The sequence below is a fragment of the Tympanuchus pallidicinctus genome, unplaced genomic scaffold (genome assembly GCF_026119805.1).
Source record: "Tympanuchus pallidicinctus isolate F22 unplaced genomic scaffold, pur_lepc_1.0 scaffold22, whole genome shotgun sequence".
NCBI lineage: Eukaryota > Metazoa > Chordata > Aves > Galliformes > Phasianidae > Tympanuchus > Tympanuchus pallidicinctus.
In genome coordinates, this window is record NW_026294739.1 from 15,650,594 (window position 1) to 15,669,133 (window position 18,540).

General features: G+C 41.7%; 1 protein-coding gene across 1 annotated transcript; it reads left to right on the plus strand.

Moving 5' to 3' along the window:
* Nucleotides 1-637: 637 nt before the first annotated feature.
* Nucleotides 638-16,311, plus strand: LAMP3 (lysosomal associated membrane protein 3). Its single transcript, XM_052685541.1, has 6 exons — nt 638-787; nt 4,520-5,265; nt 5,967-6,089; nt 9,043-9,100; nt 9,786-9,953; nt 12,236-16,311. The coding sequence occupies exons 1-6, from the start codon at nt 742-744 to the stop codon at nt 12,373-12,375; spliced, it is 1,281 nt and encodes a 426-aa protein (XP_052541501.1). The 5' UTR covers nt 638-741; the 3' UTR covers nt 12,376-16,311.
* The last annotated feature ends 2,229 nt before the right edge of the window (nt 16,312-18,540 follow it).

Genomic DNA, 18,540 nt, shown 5'->3' on the forward strand with positions numbered 1-18,540 from the left:
TGAAATGTTCTGCTGCAGATCGCTGGCATGTGGCCACACACAGTGGGACCTGCCTGTGCAACTTTTGTTCTGGCTTGGCATAGTTCACAGAGGATCCTTCATGGAACACAGGTAGGTCATTGCTTTTTGCTGGGGAATATGTTTGGACTCGATGCTAATGGTGAGCCACCTTGGCTGCACCATCCAGCAAAGGCTACCAGCAGCCCCAGGAAGAACCAAGGCCTCTTTGAGACTTTGCTTAGTCCTGTCTCACTTTTATCAGGTTTTGAGGAGAAAGGCAGAGAGAACGCCTTTCCCTTCTGTGCCTTAATTTCAGAGGAGGAATTTACCCCAAAGAAACTTTTTTTTTTCAAAAGAGCATGCGAGAAAGTACTGATTTTACAGGTCTTAGCCCTCCAGTGGGGTGCAGCTGCAGTCTCCAAAACTGGAGAAAAGAGCATGAAGTTCTACATGGCCTTACAGAACCCCAGGCTTTGACTGTAGGTAAGAGCTTGTCCTCTGCTGCACAAACCCAGCAGTTCTTTCTGTTTTCACTTTCCTTCTTAACCAGCAGCTATTTCTTTTTGCATTAGTTTATAGATGAGCACTGGATTCCCCCCTCCCTCCCCACCTCCTTTCCACCCATGTGACTGAGCACTCCCTGAATCAAGTGAAACTTTGCAGTCCCCAGAAAACCTTTATTTCCTTTCTGCTGCACCACAGCGAGAAGCAGCATCTCTTGGCCTCACAGCTGCACTGACCATGGGAAGGAGCAAATCACACTTGGTCTTGCTAGCCTTTGCCTGCGGTGAGTCACATCTTCCATCATTTCTCTATTAAAAAAAGACAGATTATGCTGCTTTTCTTTCTTTGCACTTATGAGAGGAGCTAATAGACTGCAAACTGGAAACAGTCTTGCAGCTAGCATTAAAGGTGATTTTAATGAAGCCCCACCAGAAAGAATTAACTGTAACTGTTTTTTAATTTACATACAATTTAATTTAATTGTAGCTGATGTAAACTTAATGTAATGTTTTCTCTTGTATTTTGCACTCTGTGGTGACATGAACTCTGTGTGATTGAGTCAGTTCAAAATAGTATTAGAAGCAGGCTTATTTGTATTTGTGTTACTTATATTTGATGTCCAGCAGAACTGACTGAATGTCTTGAGTGAGATAAGCAAAAAAACCAACACATAAAGAAACATTGCTTGTTTGTTTGCAAGATGCAGGGTGTGAGGAAAGCAAAAGCAAGGCAGGGGGCTCTAGGAAGTCTGGGAGAAGCTGGGACCTATCTAACAACCACCTACATCAAAGTCACCATTTGATCCTTAGTGCTTGTCCCTGAAAATCTGTGGAGTGAGCCTGGTCAAGGATGTGTCTTAGCATGTAAAGTCACTGCACTTGCAGCTGCACAAAATCTACTTGGCCCAGGTGGACAGAGAGTAATTTAATCTGTGTAATGGCTAAGGACTTTTGCTTGCTGGTGGGGTCCTGGGTTTCTGTGGTGTGCTTTGCTGTCTGCACGCACAGTTCACACCAGCAATGACTCCTGCCCCTCTCCCAGCTCTGCAGTGGCAGCGCGGTGAGCAGGGGAGCAATGCAGGACTTTACCACACAGAGCTCCAGCCGCATCTGCTCTACTTTATGACACCTGCCTCATAGCCACAGTCTGCTGAAGTGACCCCAAAATGTATGCAGACTTGGAGAAATAACTCAGTGGTCAGCAGGGGTGTCTTTGGCCAGGATGAACTTCTTGCTCAGTTGCTATTCATTCGTTTTTGATAGTTCCTTCAGTAATTTGTTGTGATCTTTCATTAATGCCACAAACTCTTTCTACTCAGGTAGGGAATTAAAATGAATCAGAGTTTAGGGGAGAAGAGTCTGAAGGGTAGGATGTTTAAGAAACATCCATGCTCTTGTGTTTGAAGTAAACTATATTAGAGAGAACCAAAGCCTCTCAGAATATCTTAGTGCTTTTCCTGTTCCTCGAGAGCTCAAATCAAAGCAGCCAGAACTGGCAAGAGTCTTTTCTGTAGGAGCTAGGTCAGGTTTTTGTGTCTGTAACTAGCACAGAATCTGTCATCCAAACAGGCATTTCTTCTGGGCAGCATAAAGCAGAACAAACTGTGGGTGTGTGGTTAGGCGAGAAGGGTCAGAAATCCCCAGCAAGAGGTTCTTCCATCCTCTGCATCATAGGCTGCCAGACTGAGACATTTTACAGCCAGATCAAGACCCTTCCACCTTAGTTCCTTTGAACAGATGAACTGTGTGCCTCTGCCGGTGTTGGTTCTCACTGGAGAGTCAGCAGAGCTCAGCACTGCTCCTCTGCTCCCCTGTAAGGAGCTGTAGGATATCACAAGGCCTCCCCTCGGCCCCCTTCTCTGGGCTGAAAGAATGAAGTGACCTTGTATAACTTTCCCTCTAGACCCTTCATCATCCTTGTTGTCCTCCTCTGGATGCTACTGGATGGAGGGAAAACCTGAAACTTCCTCTGTCAGAATGCATGGACTTTGGGTCCAGACCCATTAGGGATGGCAAATTTCTCAGAGAAAAAAGAAATGGAAGCTAACTGCAGGATGCAGAGCTGCAATTTGCTGTTGCTTTGTGGCCGCTTCTGATGGCCAAGACCACTGGGTTGGCAGAGATCGATCTTTACTCATCCCTGGGAAGACTTTCTGAGATCAGTGGCCAAATGCGTTTTGAGATGACCCAAACCAACAGGTTTGGAAACAGGAGGCCCAAAATGCTGGGGACAGCTAAGCTGGAGGATACTGGCAAGTCACCTGGAGAGTACGAGCCAAGGCCATCCAAGAGGTGTTTCAGTGACCACATTGGGCTGATTATTTTTCTGATGAAATGACCTTCTGGGGAAAATGAAATTCCATTTAAAAACTATGGACAACATCCAAGTGAAAAGGGAAATGATGTTTCTTTCCATGCCCATAAATTTTTGTGTTACGTAGTCAATAACCAAAACCAATCCGTTAAGTAAAAACTGAGAAGTGCTGACTGCTTAAGGCTTACATAAATTCAAGTACAAATTGTTTCACAAACATACATGGCTAAAAAAAAAAGAGTGAAAATTGCAGCTTCTTCTTTCTTTTTCTATTGTGTTACACAGCAACTGCTCTGATTTTCCACTGGTCTGATTGAGATGAACATACAGAGGAGAAGTTACTTGCTTCTCAACTTTGACAGCAGGTGTGGTAAAGGCAAGAAAAAAGAGAGAAAATGAACTAAAATATGATACTAATTACAGCACTTTCAGTTCCTTCTGATAAAATGTAATAGCAGAGGGATCTGTCCTTATTTTTTTGACTTTTCAATTGCACAAACTTGTATTTCTCTGATGATAACAGCTACATTTGCAGTCAAGTGTGTGCAGTTCAGTACGGAGGTGAAACCAGGCAAGTTTAGGCAAGTTTAGGAATATAGAGCATATCCCTCCACTTCTCCTCTATCACAGTCATTTCTAAGGGAAAATCAGACTTTTGGATTCTTTCTGTCTACAGACTGGAGAATTCATCTCTGTCCACCAGCTAATTTAGTCAGTAAAGCGTTTAACTACATGTAAAGCCTCATGCACATCAAAGAATACATTTATGTCTGTGACTTGTGGCTTTTAGCTTGGTCTTGTCTTTACAGTGCCTTGTTGCATACTCACAATCAAAGATTTAAGTTGAACAATTGTGAACTTCATCTCTTTTTACAGTGTACATTATCCACCGTGTCCTCCCTTTGTTACTTACACATAGGAACTACATCCTTTCCATTTTGCAAGGAATACATTTCTGTAAATGTTACAAAATGCCGGTGTGATTTTTGTGCTGTGAGTATTTTTAGATGCGGTTCAAAAAACCCCTGAAAGCTGTACCCTCAAATTTGTTTCTCATTGCCGAAAAAGCATTACTAAGAGGGCCCATCTTTCCCTGGGTATCTCCCATGAGGAAGAACTTGAGGGGTCAGGCTGCCGTATCTGCATCAGCACCACAAACACATTCCTGGAATTTCTGCCTCCCAGTCTGTTCTGAATCATCGTAAGACCACTACGTTTCCTTCACATACAAAAATTGTTCCCTTTCCCCATGCTTTGTTTGTGACTAACCAACCACCTCTTCACTTGTTATGCTTGGATTTCATTTTAACAGCAACCCACAGTGGAACAAGTTGTTCCTTATACCTTGATAATTTACTCCCAGCAGATCTTGCTGCACTGTTGTCTGCAAGGGAATTCATGTACAGTGTAGGGATTGTGCAAGATCTATTCACATCTCTATAGCATCCGCTGTCTTGTTCAGCAGTCAGTGCAGCATGTGGGGAGTAAGGAGCCAATGTGCTGCCTCTGCAGTGGATATATTCAGAGGTGTGAAGACTGGGGAAGCAGTGCAAAATTATGTCTGCTTGTGCTCTCCTATCATGACATTAAGCCAAAGGAAGAATAAAGTCATGATAACAAAATGGGAGCAGTTATGTTGCAAATATCAACAAGAACGTTAAATGCAATGGTTTTAGACTACTGACTTTTCATTTCTTTGCAGCATTTTCTTCCTGCTGTGCTGAAGTGGCCCTGGGTGTCAAGCCGTCTCCACAAACCACGTCCTTCCACCATGCCATCACTTCTGCTCTGCCACTTTCTGTTTATCATTCACCACCCCATCAAAGCACTGCAGTTCAACCTAACATCACAGGCTCCATAAACCATACAACTACTCTGCAGACAACAGACCAACGCTGGGTAACAACAGCACCAGCCTCTCATATGACAGCCCAGGCAGGAGCAAATATCAGCAAAGCGTATGGCCAGACATCATCCACAGCAGTAACCTCAACTGCAGCAAACACAGCTGCATCTGGCCAGGCTACAACCCAGGCAATGGAAACAGTTACACCAGCTGTGAAGAACACAACTGTGTCCCCAGACAACCAAATCACAACCCATGTGGACACAGTTACAAACACAACCATAGAGAGTACAACATCAAAGACACAAACAACAACTGCTGCCATAAATACTACAGCCACTGATAACAGTACTGCAAATCCCACCACAAGCTCAATTAATCACACAACTTCTGGAAGTCCAACAGCCGCAGCCATGACCAACACAACCACCACTCATCAGGGGACTCATACAACCATCCCATCTACTACAATGATGGTGAGACCCACTCTGGCACCACAGCCTTCTCCCATCCCCACTGGCACATACACCATTTCCAGCAGCAACAAGACCTGCATCAAAGCAGTGATGGGTTTGCAGCTGATGGCTCTAAGCACACAGAAGGTGAGGTGAAAGCACTACAGGCTAAGCCTTATAAAGACTACTTCATTTGCTGGAATGTATTCTATTCCTTTAAAAGCAATTTGCAGAAATTAAGTTGTATGATAAAAATAACTGGTTTGTTGTGAGTCTGAAGCCTTTTTTTGTGACACAGCATCTCAACTGCTGTACTTTGGTTCATATAATTATGTTATATACTTTCTTATTTCTGCAATATATCCATGGCAGCAATATTTGGGAGGGCAGATTGGCTCCAGTGTTACTTCTCTTTCCCAGAATGGGAGATTAGTTAAAATCTGAAGTGACATCAGTGAAGGGTTTAAAGTAGCAAGTTTCAGTGGGAGAAATAAATTATCAGCTCACAGACTTGTTTGGATTCAGAGATGAGTTGTCTCAGTGCTGAAAAATGAGGTTTTGGGAGCATCATGTCAGCCAGCTGGATCAGTACAGGGCTTCTGGGAAACTGCTACCCTCTCTTGGCATTGATCCATGGCAAGTGATTCAGCAAAGGATGTAAAAACCCTGAAATTGTGATGATGGCCTTCCCAATAATGGTTCTGTAACCTCCATTAATATAGCCATTGGGCATTGGTCTGTTAATCCAACCACGTAATTAAACTCCAAACATATTAGCCTGCATGTTTCATATTAAGTTTTCCCCTCCACTTCATAAATAGCCCCGCAATGTCCTCATTTCTCCACAGAAGCAGATGGAGTACCTGACTGTCAACCCCAACACCACCCAGATATCTGGAAGCTGTGGGATGGTGCAGTCTGTGCTGAACATCACTTTCATTGGAGGATTCATAAGCTTCGTCTTTGTAAAGGTAACTGTATTTAGTGGGAACAAGGTTTAGGTCTGGGGAACGGGAACCCAGGCTGCCCCTGATCCACTTCCAGCCAAACCAGTGATGTGCAGCGTGCTGTGGAAAAGGGCATTTCATCCATCTCGGTGCTAGTTGTCCCGTCCTTCCCAAGAGCCTGGATTTACAGAACCAAGATTAATTCAGTCCAGGAGAGACTGTAGGCCACCTGGCCCAGTCCCCAGCTCAGAGCAGGGCTACTTTCAGTGTTTCATCCCATCTTGTCTATTGGAACTCTGAATTTTGAAGGGTTCATACGTGTAATAAAGGATAAATACAGTGCCCTTGGATCCTTTGGCTAAATGTTCTGCCAAACTAGCAGCACAAACTATAGATTAGTGCCAAGCAAAATCTGCAACTCATATTTACAGAGGTAAAATCTAACTGGGGGGAAGTGGGGGGGGAAGTCCACGTCTGCTGCTTGCATTGGAGTGCGACAGAGAATTGGGCCTGGGTTGGAGCTACTGTGCAGAAGCAAGGTGTGTGTGCTGGAAGCTCTGAGTCATGCTATCAAGTTGTCCTTATGAAATGGTATCTCTGAGACAACCTGGATGTATGTGGAATTAGTCATTTGCTTCCCATAAATGCTGCCCAGGCAAAAGTTGAATGTGGTTGTTAAATCCAGAGGGCAGCCTATGAAGGTGTACGTACCCAGAAGCCACAGCCTGTCCAGAGCCCAGAGGGCTTAATTTCTTCTAATTTCTGATTAGAAGAAGATTCCAAACAACTGAACTGCAACAACAAATTTGTAGATAAGTGCCCTTAAAATGCACCAGTCCCGGGAAACTTACAAATATACACAGAAACTTGAGCAAGAGATAGGCCTATGCTTTCCTAGTATGAAAATCAGTGTTTATTTTGATGGGATGTGTATTGATACCACATTTCCAGCTCAAACTACATCGCATGCAGACAGGTCTTCAATGTAACCTACCATGAGTGTTGCTGATATTAAAACTACAGGAGAAAACTGCCAGAGGTCAGTCATGCTCCAACAGGCAACAGTAAATTTTATCACAGCTGAATACTTGGTCATTAATGCTTGGGAATGCTTTCAATCAGTAATTGTCTTGATTTTTGTTGATGACTGAAAGACATCTAAAACGTACAAAGAAAAGTTCTGTTTTAGAACAAAGGATCAGTTCACACCATGAGTGTTTGGTTTAAAAGTGTGCTTTCTGCAACAAGGGTGGCGTTCTCTGTGTTATGAAGATCCTTAGAAAAAGTCCAGTGATTCAAGTACCCATAAAAATACCAGCTCACAGCAGAGCTAAGGAGAGTGATGTGAACCTTTTGACCTCTCTTGTCCTGAAAAAGATGCTTACTGGCACAGCATTATGCAATCCACCCAAGATAAGTCTCAAGAGAGCAGCAGGGCACGGCTTAAGCTTTCTTTGAAAGGCAAGTTATTAAGAAATCGTTCTGCTGCTGTTACTGATGTGTTTGGCCTCTCCAGCTTCTGCAGTGCTGACTTTGAACCAAGAGGTTCAAAGAGGCTATAGAGGTGGCACTTGTGATTTGCAGGGGTGAAGGTGGAGCTGGGCCAGGGGCTGTGGTGTGGCCGTAGGGAGGTGGGAAGCTCGGTACTCACTGCTGCCAGGTGCCTTTGGCAAAGAACTTGACAAAGGGAAGTTTCATAACCAACCCACGATACATGAAGTAGGAACAGGCATTCATCCTGAGCAAAGTCAATAACTCTGTCCAAACAGAAGATAATGCTGCTGCCAAAAAAATGTGCTATTTGACCTATTTATGTCTTTAAGTAGGATAATGCTGAGAACCATTTTATTTCTTAAACTTCTTTCACAATCTACCCTACCAGCATTAAAACTGCAGGACATTAAATGCGAGTGCACAGAAGAGATTCATGTTTGCTACTACTTGGCCACCAGCTGCAGTCACCAATCCCTATGTGCTCAGAGCTGGAATTAAAACCAATAACAGGGAAGCTGTGTAGAGACTCTCAGCATGCTTCAGTGCTGCTAGGAGTGAAAAGTCCCTGGGGCTTTCTGTCATGCTTTGGCTGCCCTGGGCAGGAGAGTGTTCAATTTGCACCAGCGTTTTGGAGCATGGATGGGCAAAGTCCAGCTGGAAATTTTGTTTTGTGCTATAGTACCAGGTGCTTTCCTTGTTGGCAGACTGTAGGCGTAAGAAATAAAGCCAGCCAGCACCAACAGGGTAGAACATAACAGTTATTTCTTCCCTATATAGACAATCAAGGTTGCTGTTTCCTCATTTGTAGTGATTTCTGTTGGTAGACAAAGTAGAAAACAAGCAGTACCTCTGTGAAGGGCTCCTGTCTCTGCTGGTTGCTGCCCTCTTCTGGTTCAAAGCAATGGTAAACAGAAGCATGGCTGCTTTCTGCAGTTTGCTCACATAAAGGCCATCGATGCATAAACTGCACAGCAGTGCTGGAGTCCTGGGTACTTTAAAATATATCGCCATGGGTTCTGCAAGCAGTCAGCCTGCAGGTCAGCAGGGATCAATTAACTGCAGGATTACCAATGCAAGCATTGCTGGGACCCTCAATGAAAGCAAACCTGGTGGATAAAAATAAAATGCCTTATGCAATATATAACACTTGCTTAACCCCCTCCTACTTTTGGTTACTACATGTCACACAAATGTCTAGCTTGAGCAATGTGTGCAAAAGCACATCTGCATGTCTGGTTTCACTGCACTGAGCAAAACTGGTGAAGTATCCGAGATCACAGCGTTATGCTGGCGACTTGTCTACTAATGATTTGGAAAAGAAAATGCAATACATCCAGGCAAGTTGGTTCATAAGTCTTCAAGGTGATGCTTTGAAAATTCTTTCTTTGAGAACCTAGTTTGCAAGCATTTTGCTGTGGTGAACTTTATTTTTTTCTACAAATATAGGGATGTAGTAGGAATAAAGATACATCATCTTTTGCAGAAAGATCCAACATACTATGTCAGTACAATTGAGGCTGAATTACAGTTACCTTCTGAAGGTCAGTGCTTTTATATTTAATGTTCACTGTGTTAAATTGCTATCAAACAGTTCTGGGTGTGGGATAGACTTTCACATTTTAAAACTCTGAATGCTGCAAATTATGTATTTGTTAGGCTTTCAACGTGTCATTCACCTAAATGTCATGGCATGAAAGTGGAAAAGAGGTGACCAAGCTGTAGTTTCATTATTTTCTTTTAATTTCCCTTTCACCTTCAAAAACTCTCCCTTTGCTTTCACCACTCTTTCAGAATAAAATTTAAGATCAAAAATGCCAAAATATCAATTTTGCTAAATGCCAATTGCAGCAAACACAAGCTGATCAGCCTAATCTTCAGTTTTGAAGTTTTCACATGGACTGTCAGTCCTCCACAGTGGTGCTGGTGAGAGACACTGCGTGTTGTTGCTGCCTCTCTGCTAGATGTTGCTGTTGTCCACAAGCAGCACTGTTGCAATGAACACCCTGCATCTTTTTTGGACCCAAGCTTGGCTGAGTCGTCCATTGGTAATTGAAGCACTCATTTAAACACAAACAAAATTAACTTGTATATTACAGGGAAAACATCTGTGCTTTCATAACAACTGTGACACTGCTTCTGAACCTCCATTTATCTCAGGAAGATTCTGGTTGTGCAGCATTATTTTGGATGCCCATTTATCACTATCTCTGTCTTTATGACCTCCAGGTATACTTTATTACATAGCCATACGCCAGCAGCATTTTACAGCAAAGCTGGGGAATTCCTTTAAGTGTGCCAGCAAGCAAACCTTTGGCTTGGAGAGAACCTACCAGCTATTCATTGTCAACATGCAGCTGCAGGCCTTTGATATTGTTGGCAACCAGTTTGGAAAAGGTAAGTAATGTGGAAATATTTTCCACCCTTCTGAGATCTAATTGTCAGCAGTCCAGTAGGCCGAGGTATCTCCTTCTGCTAGATGTTAACCATACAGACTTCTTGCCAGATACTGCATCCTGCCTGCTGCTGTAGTTTCACCCTCTTCCCAATAATTTTCAACACTGTGCTAATACCCATGGCAAAGCATCTTTCCCTCCTGAATTTAGTAACTTCCATTTCCCGTTTTCATTAAAAATGCTCAGCTGGACAGCCTCCATTTTATTTCTCTCCCCTCTTTTTTCCCAGGTGAGGTGTGCTCACCACCATTTCATTGGCTTTTTCCAGCCCCTCATACATAATACAGATCAGTTCAAGGTCACTGCCCTCAATATCTTTAGCAATTTTGAAAAGCTTTTGACAGCCCATGACATCCCACAGCTGCAGCAGTGAAACTGCCAATTAGTAAGGGATATTTGTCAATGCAGGATGATACTTGCAGAGCAGCTGTATCTAGAAATGATGAAATGTGCCCCAGAGGAGGATCACAACTGTCACACTTAGTTTCAGAATTAAAATATGATGTCTGGGTTTTGAGTATACACAACCATGTAGCTTAGTACTACCTGCTGCAAAGACAGAGAAGACCAGTACTGGACTTTAGGGTCCCTGCATTGCCTGTGCTGGGAGAATGTACTGGGGATCCTCACAGCTTCATTCCTATGCCCGCACCTGAATTTCCTTCTACAGAGAAATGAGGCATTGCCATCCATGTTTCTTGTTGGGATGCAGCTGGGAACTGGATGGGGTGTGGAGTCCAGAACCGTTGGGTGACCTTAGAAATCCCCACGTCTCACAGTATGGGTACTCTGTTCACTGCCTTACTTTTAGGAGGTTCATGAAAAATTCTACACAGAAGAGAGATGTTCTCAGCGGTACCCTGAGTTCTCCTTAAACAGAACACGTTTCTGCGACTTCTGCTCAGGGTATTTCCATACAGGAACTCATGTGGGCAGATGATTTTTATCAGCAGTCCAGCCCTCTACATGTACTAATAACACGTTCCCTTCTTCTGCCATCTGACTTTCTGAATGCTTACAAAATACAGCTTCTGCTTTCTTCTTAATTTAGATTTGTCTTTTGACTTAGTTTGGCTCTATCTGACTTGTTCTTCTATTGTTAGTTTAAAATTTTGGTTTCTTATTCCAGAAGGAATATAATGGGAAGCTACATCTGGAACTGTTTTAAGACTTGGAAGCTTTTTTTTATAAACTTTCTTTAGGTTCTTAAAAGCCCCACTGAGAATCCAGTCTGTGCTCTCAGGCTTCTGAAGACTTTTTAACAGAAGAAAGCTGAGCTGGAACAACTCATAGAACCCCGTCTGGTCCCACATTCCCATTTGAATGTGCACAATGAATTAGTTCAGATATGGCTTCTAGTGGCCTCACCTCTAGCAGAGACAGCTTAGAAATACTCTCTGTTTTCAGGGACGGGATAACCTCTGCTAGCCAGTGCCATGTGCAAAATTAAACTAGTTTTGCTCTTAATTAAAAGGGCTGAGAATGCAGATACCATCCCTGAAATAATTCTCCAGCAGCCGTGAAATAGTTATGAAGCTGTTACCTACATCTGCTGTGTATAAAGATTTTGAAAGACTAAATTCCCAGTAAAGGAATAGTTCCATAAAATAAGCACATCACCAGCCTCCTCCCTGTTGGTTTCTTGGGACTTCTGTTTATCCCTTATATTTGCTTATAAGGGGAAGAAAAAGAAAGCAATAATGATCATTGGTTTCAAGATCCTTATAATTTTGTATAGGTTACAGCAGCATTACATCAACAGCTTGGCCTGTTTGACTCTGAGAAGCTGTAAAAATGTCTTCAGAACTCTATTTCCTTTTTACTGGGCAGAAACAATTAGAAACCACAAAGCAGTAATTTTTATCCATCCAAGATGTGTCGTGCTCATTATTTTCAGACTTGCACATTGTAGCATCATGCTCCACATCTGCTATGAGCAAGAAAGCCTCCTACTGTGTATGTACCCATCTTGGCAGTAGAACAATTACTGTGGGTATGAAAAAGTCACTCTCCAGAGAAGCATGAAGCTATTCACAGGCCAAGTATTGTTTTCTTGGGATAAGATTCATCAGAGATGAATTCATGTTAAGTATAGTTTAGAATAAAAAGAAAGGTCTTGAGAACCTCTGGCTTGTATTTGCTGATGTTTTAGAATATGGATCCATAGTCTAGAAATACGTTTTTCTACTCTAATGCATTATCTGATCTTTTTTTTATTTTCAGAAGAAGAATGTTTTCTTGACAAAACCACAAAAGCAGTTCCCATCGTCGTGGCCCTGAGCATCCTGGGACTGTTGGTCATTGTGTTTGTCACGTTTCTGATTTCCAGAAAAAAGCCCCATAGAGGATATGAACGTATCTGAGGTGCTCTTGTACTTCCAAAGAAGGGGAATCACATGAGTTTTTGCTTTTACCTGGCAGCCTTGCTGCTCTGGAGCCGTATTTTTAAGTGAAATGACACCACGTGTTTAAAGCTAATGCATGTTTCTGGAAGTAATTTCTTTAAGGTGGGAAGGAAATGATTTATACCATCTATTTTTAGGCTGTTCTTAGCAACTTATTTAGATGGGGTCCAGAGGATCAAAGTTAGAAGCCTAAATTCTTTGTATCATCAAAAAAGAGGCAATTCAGACCACCTCAGTCAGATGCTTAAAAATAGCTTAAAGCAGGCAGCATCATTATCCCCCATAAAAACCGTATGATTTTTCTAAAAAAGCATTAAGAAAAATCAATTTCTTTAAGATGCCATTCATATTTATTAGGAGAGTTGAGTCCGCAATACGACCTTCAGGTGAGTAGAGCAGAGGTCCACAGCAACAGGCAACCCTATTAAATCAGAGCAAGTCCTACAGAAGCACTGTTTTTTTGCTAAAGATTTGGGGCAAGTATAAGAATGACTTTGATGGATAAGCAAATTCCCTTCAGTCCTTTTAAACACCAGGCTTACATTTAGTAACTGACTGTTTCCTACTGAGTCTTTTGGAGGGACACAGTGGTAATGCCCTACTCTCACTCTGGAGGCAGTATTTTTATTAATTTTCTAGCCTCTAGTGACTCTGTATGCAGATAAGGTGACTCAGCAGGGTCAGACAGGGTCTGCCTGAGCAATGCATGCAAAAATTTCTGCTCATCATTGCCTGTCTCAGCCTCTCTGCAATGATGTCTGACCTTCTTGCCAATAATTCTTGAACTGCAGCCTCACAAGACATGGCATATGAGAGCAATCTGATGTTGCTGAGTTTATCCTGCACTATTACTCTGTTAGCTGCACCATTCAGCAGCTGATGACAGGCAGCTGAGATGTCTGTGCAGAACTGGGAGGGTGTTTGGAGTCAGTAACTCCACTCATCCACACAAGGCCAAGACATTCTATTTACCAATTGGTGCTCAAGATGCAGCATCCCTTTGCCATGTCTTTGCAGCACGAGGTGGAGAAAGCTGACATGAGGCTCTGAAAGCACTGTGATAAGTGGACCTGTGCTAAGGATGCTGCTGTGATAGATAGGGACTGGGGTGAAACTGCTTGCTAGATTCACGGAGCCTATTATTTCGTAGTCTTACAAGAGCTTATGCATCACCTGCTTCCTTTACAGACATGGACCTGTTGTAGTGTTCACCACTGAACTTGGTAACTGTCACCTCAGTGGGATGACAGTACTGTGATCTCTCTCTTAATGTTGGAAGATATTGAAGTAGCCAGCACTGTAGCAGACCTGCACAAGGTCCTTGAGTAAATGGAAATCCACTGAAGCTGTCTGCTTAAGGTGTCTGTGGGAACTGAGAGCCTGCACAGGCTTTGGATAAACTGCCTAGAAGTTAATGCTATCCACCACACTTGCAGCTGAGCAGCTGGATTTTCATATGGAAACAGTCTAGAGTTGCTTTAAAGTATTTGCAACACTTTGTAGTCTGCTTCCTGCTAAGCAAATGTGAATGTGTGTAAGCAGTAATTGCTATTGAGAGTAATTAAGTTCAGCTAATTTTCTTTGTTGAAAAAAGAAAAATCTCCTTGTCATAAAAGGTTACAAAGATAAACATATGCACAAATATGCAAGTACACACACCACCATCAAATCTGCTCACTGCAGGAAACTACATGAAATTGATAAGATTTATATGTAAAAACATTTATTGAAGAGAAAACAATATTATGTAAGAGCTCATTTTCCCCTTGGGGTTTAGGGCAGTAGCTTAATGTTACCAATAAATATTTTGCCTGGATAGGACTCAGGAATGGCATCAGTTAAACAAAAGAAAGACTGAAGCTATCTGCAAAAATGTCTTGCTGTTAGCTTTATTTGGAAATAAACATAATATAAATGCTGGAAGATCATTTGATTTCCATTAAGTAATGACCCAAATCCTGAGCAGTTATGAATGACAGTGGATTTACACTGGCTAAAACTGATGTCAGTACCTTGTGAGTCTGATTTGCCTGCAGTATTTTTTAAAACCAGTTTTGGTATTTTACCAGTGTTTAACCATCAAGAGAGTTCAGTTACTTAAATCCCTCCATTCGGTGAATTTCTAGAAGATTCTGGTCCGTGCCAAGCAGGAAACACGACACCCTTCAATAGCACCATAACATGTGGCTCTGGCAGTAATCCTCATTTTCCAGCAATGTTCCAGTTTAGTTTCAATGAACTCATAACCAAGAAAGATAAAGACAATTTGGAATCACTTTTGCACTTGGAGAAGCCAAAGACAGAACTTAAAACCAGCTGTGAACAAGGGAGGCAGCTGAATATAATCATAAGGTAAAACAGCATGCAGTTACAATCAGTTGAATGCTCCATTATTTCAAAGGTTGTTTTGTGAAAGGCTCCAGCAGTGATAATATCACTTAGCAAACTTTATTAAGCTCATTTTTCCCCTCCCACCTTTTCCTGCTGTTAGTGGACGTGCAGCCCACTGCCCTTGTTCAGGCCTTAGCTCTCAGGGTGTTCTTCCTGTTCATGGTTCATCCCACATGAAAATCTGATGGTTAATGAGAGACCTGGGTGGTGCAAACTAGTCCTTGTCTGTAAGAACTGCAGCCGTGAAAGGTCTGGGGAGTCGTGAGCCTGCTGCTTGTGCTTCTTTTCAGGAAAACCATTGGTACAAAGTAAAATGTCTTCTGCTGCCCGCCTGGTCAGGAAGTGGAGCTGTGGGCCATTGCTGAGTTATTTGTTATTTGTTTTTGTGTAGAAAGCAGGATTTTTTTTAATACTATCTTAAAGCACTCACTTTTTTTTTTTTTTAACTGTGTAATGTTTAAGCAGCAGGAAACAGTAAATATGTGGAATTGCTTCCAATTGAAAATGAGCCCATGCCTGCAGTTCTGATGCTGCTGTCCCAAGCTGTTATATGTGGACATTTTAATAACAACTGTCACCTAAAAAGCTCAGCTCCACACATGATCTGACCCTAAGCTAATCCAGCTGGTGGTCAATAGACATCTTTCCCGTTAAAAACTAAGTCCTATTTCACATGGCCTTTGGATTTTTGGGTTGTTTTATCTGTATGGTTTATTACTTTAATTAAATATAGGATTTTCTTGTTATGTTCTATACTGGAAAAGCTCTGTATATTAATATTCAGTCTTTTAACATTTGCTATCAAAATGAGGCTTGAAAATTGTTCTTAATGATGATTGATAATTCTGTATTTAATCTTGTCACACCCTCTGGCAGCTTTACCAGTGATGCAAAGTTAATGCTTTTCTCTCACCCCATTTTATCACTAGAATGAATCAAACTATTCATACTGAACAATGTTTAGATTAATGTTAAACTGATTAATTCTTATGCAGTATATCACTATTTGTTTGCTGCTTTTTGGAAGCTGTATAAAATCTTCTCTAGGCTTGCGCTAAGTGGCAAAGGCAAAACAATTGGAAATGATCATGACGTGCTGCTATTTACTTGCAAGAAGAGTGAAGAACACAGTGAAGCAGAAGTTAGGAGGTGAGCACATCCCTGTAGCTCAGGGTATCCCATGAATATACAGTGTCATACTTAGGCAAATACCCAACGAGTTTATAAAGTAAGATTTAATTTTTTTTAGTCCTTTGCGGTTCTCTGACAGACAAAAAAAATGTCCAAATTAAAAAACAGCTGTTAGTTCCGGTAACCAGGGAGATGCAGATTAACTTCTTAAGTGTATGGAATTGGTTTGGTTGATCACTTTTAGCTTGCTCTACTAGATGGTTGCTAAAAATTACTTTGTTATGAAAAGGAATGCATGGCCTTTATTTTTCTATCATTGGTGTTTCTATAATAAAGATTGTATTTAGTCATTAAAGTGTGCACTGCTGTGCAGTTGTTTTCTCTCGAGTGCTGTTTCACCTAAACATTTTAAAATACAAACACCATCTGTAGCAATCAAACAGGATTGTATGGGCTTGCAACACAGTCACAGATATACTCATGTCCTTGCTGTAACTGACAGTGATGTTTTTTTCCAGCCTGGGCATTTCCTCTTACATTTCCATCTTTGTTTCATCAGCATTTAGGAAAAAAAAAAAGATAAAAAGGAGTATTAAAAATAGTATGAGGTTTTCTGTTCATCTCCCCACAACTTCCTTGAGTTTCTTCTTTATGTCTACTTCTGTTTCCTATTTGTCCAATAAACACAGACCATAACTCACAGCAGAGGTAATGGATGTTTGTTACTTTGTACTTAAACCTCTTTCTCAGATAATTATCTTAGGCATTATGATGAGATTCTTTGGAGGAGAGTGCATCCTTTATTGTGCAGTTATGGAAAATACAGGAAATAATAGCTTGGAAAATTCCAGAAGTAAACTCCAGAATTCAACAGTTTCTATGTCACTCAAAGGAATTCCTGAAGGAACTTGACTTTGCTGTGACTTTGCTGTTTCTCACGTCAGCACACAATAGCCAGCTTAAAATAGAACAACCATAAGGCAACTGCGTGTGGTAAACTGTTCAATAGAAGGGGACACACACAAGTTCTTCAGATTTATCTTCGAAGGTTTCCCAGTGAAACATGAAATGAAGCTTGGCTAATTAGTGCAGCCAGACCCCATCGGGGGTGCAGTTCGTGCAGCATCTCACTGCTGGGAGGCTGCATGATGTGGCTGGGCTGGCTCAGAGGGTGGGCAGAGAGATGAGGAAATGGGATCCCACCTTCTCTGTGGGGCTAAGGCTCAGAAGGGGCTGTTTGAGTCTCATATTCGTGGCTACACAAGCTAAGATAGGAGAACTGCAGGAAGCAGATGTGGTAAATATAGGAAGAGAGAAACCTATATGCGACTAGCAGCAGATTCAGGAACCTGCTAGAGAAGTGCCAGTAAGGGCACCAGAAATAAAGCAACTTCTCTCAGTGATAAGATGCCACAATAATGACTGCTGGATGTCCCAGATTTTTTTTCTTTCTTAACAGGGATTTATGGCATGTAGAGGAATAATCCATAATTTTTCTTTTTAAGGCAAAAAATAAACCTGTCAGTCACACCAGGGACTGTCCTAGAAGCACACAGCTTTAGAGTCCACTGAAGAACTGTTTTTGCATCACAGTGTCTAGGAGAGAAAGGAAGTACTTTTAAAAGGCATCAATTCAAAGAAAGTAACAAGGGTGAGTAGAGAAAGATTTCTGTGAACTAACCACTAGTAAAATGACATATGATGCTTAAGGAGTACATGGGAGGGTAATGGACAAACTGAGTTCACTCTCTGTTGCTCATGATAAGAAAGATCTGAATCAAGCTTTTATCTGTGAAGTCCTCCACAGGAAGACCAGGGCAGGCGGGGCTGAGAATTGTGGGCACAGCTGAAGCTCTGAGTATCTGGGCTTTCCCTGCTAGCCACAAAACATCAGCTAAGTTACAGTTCTCTCTTCTGCAAATCCTATTCCCTAGGACACTGCTAGATCATAAGTATCTTATTAAATTATTGTTTCATTGGCTCAGATTCTTAATTCCTTTTAAAGATTTGAAGAAAGTCTTAAGTTGCATTTTCCATATGCAGAAATATCATAAATAGTTGTAGAGAAATGAAAAGCATTCAAGCTTCTACAGTAAAATTTAAAATGTTACCAGCCCCAACTATCTAGTACAGCTCTAAGGTTGTGACAGTGCCTTCATTTAGTATGTATGTGCACATTAAGCACATTACTGGTGTCAGAAAATGGTTTTCTGGATTTGGGTTTTATTACATTGCCCTTTCCAACATCTATGTGTGCAGCTCAGTGCTCCCTCTTGACCTCGCACGCCCTGAACACCACACTGACAGATACCTTCACCAAGGGCAGATTTGCAATACAAATGAGCTTGTGATTTTCACTGTTCAAAGCATAAAGTCTTCCACCTCTGAGTGATATACTGCAAAATATCTTTAGTTCTACTCTGCATTTAATGGCAAGCTACACAAAATGCTGCCATCTTGTGTTTAAAGACGCAGTGAACATGCTGAACATTGTGATAAATAGGATCTGTGGTGTAGACGCTTATGCTGAAGAACGAAGGGAATGAATAATGGAAAAGACACAGCTTTGCTTAATAATCTGCTTTTAAAAAATCCCATCTC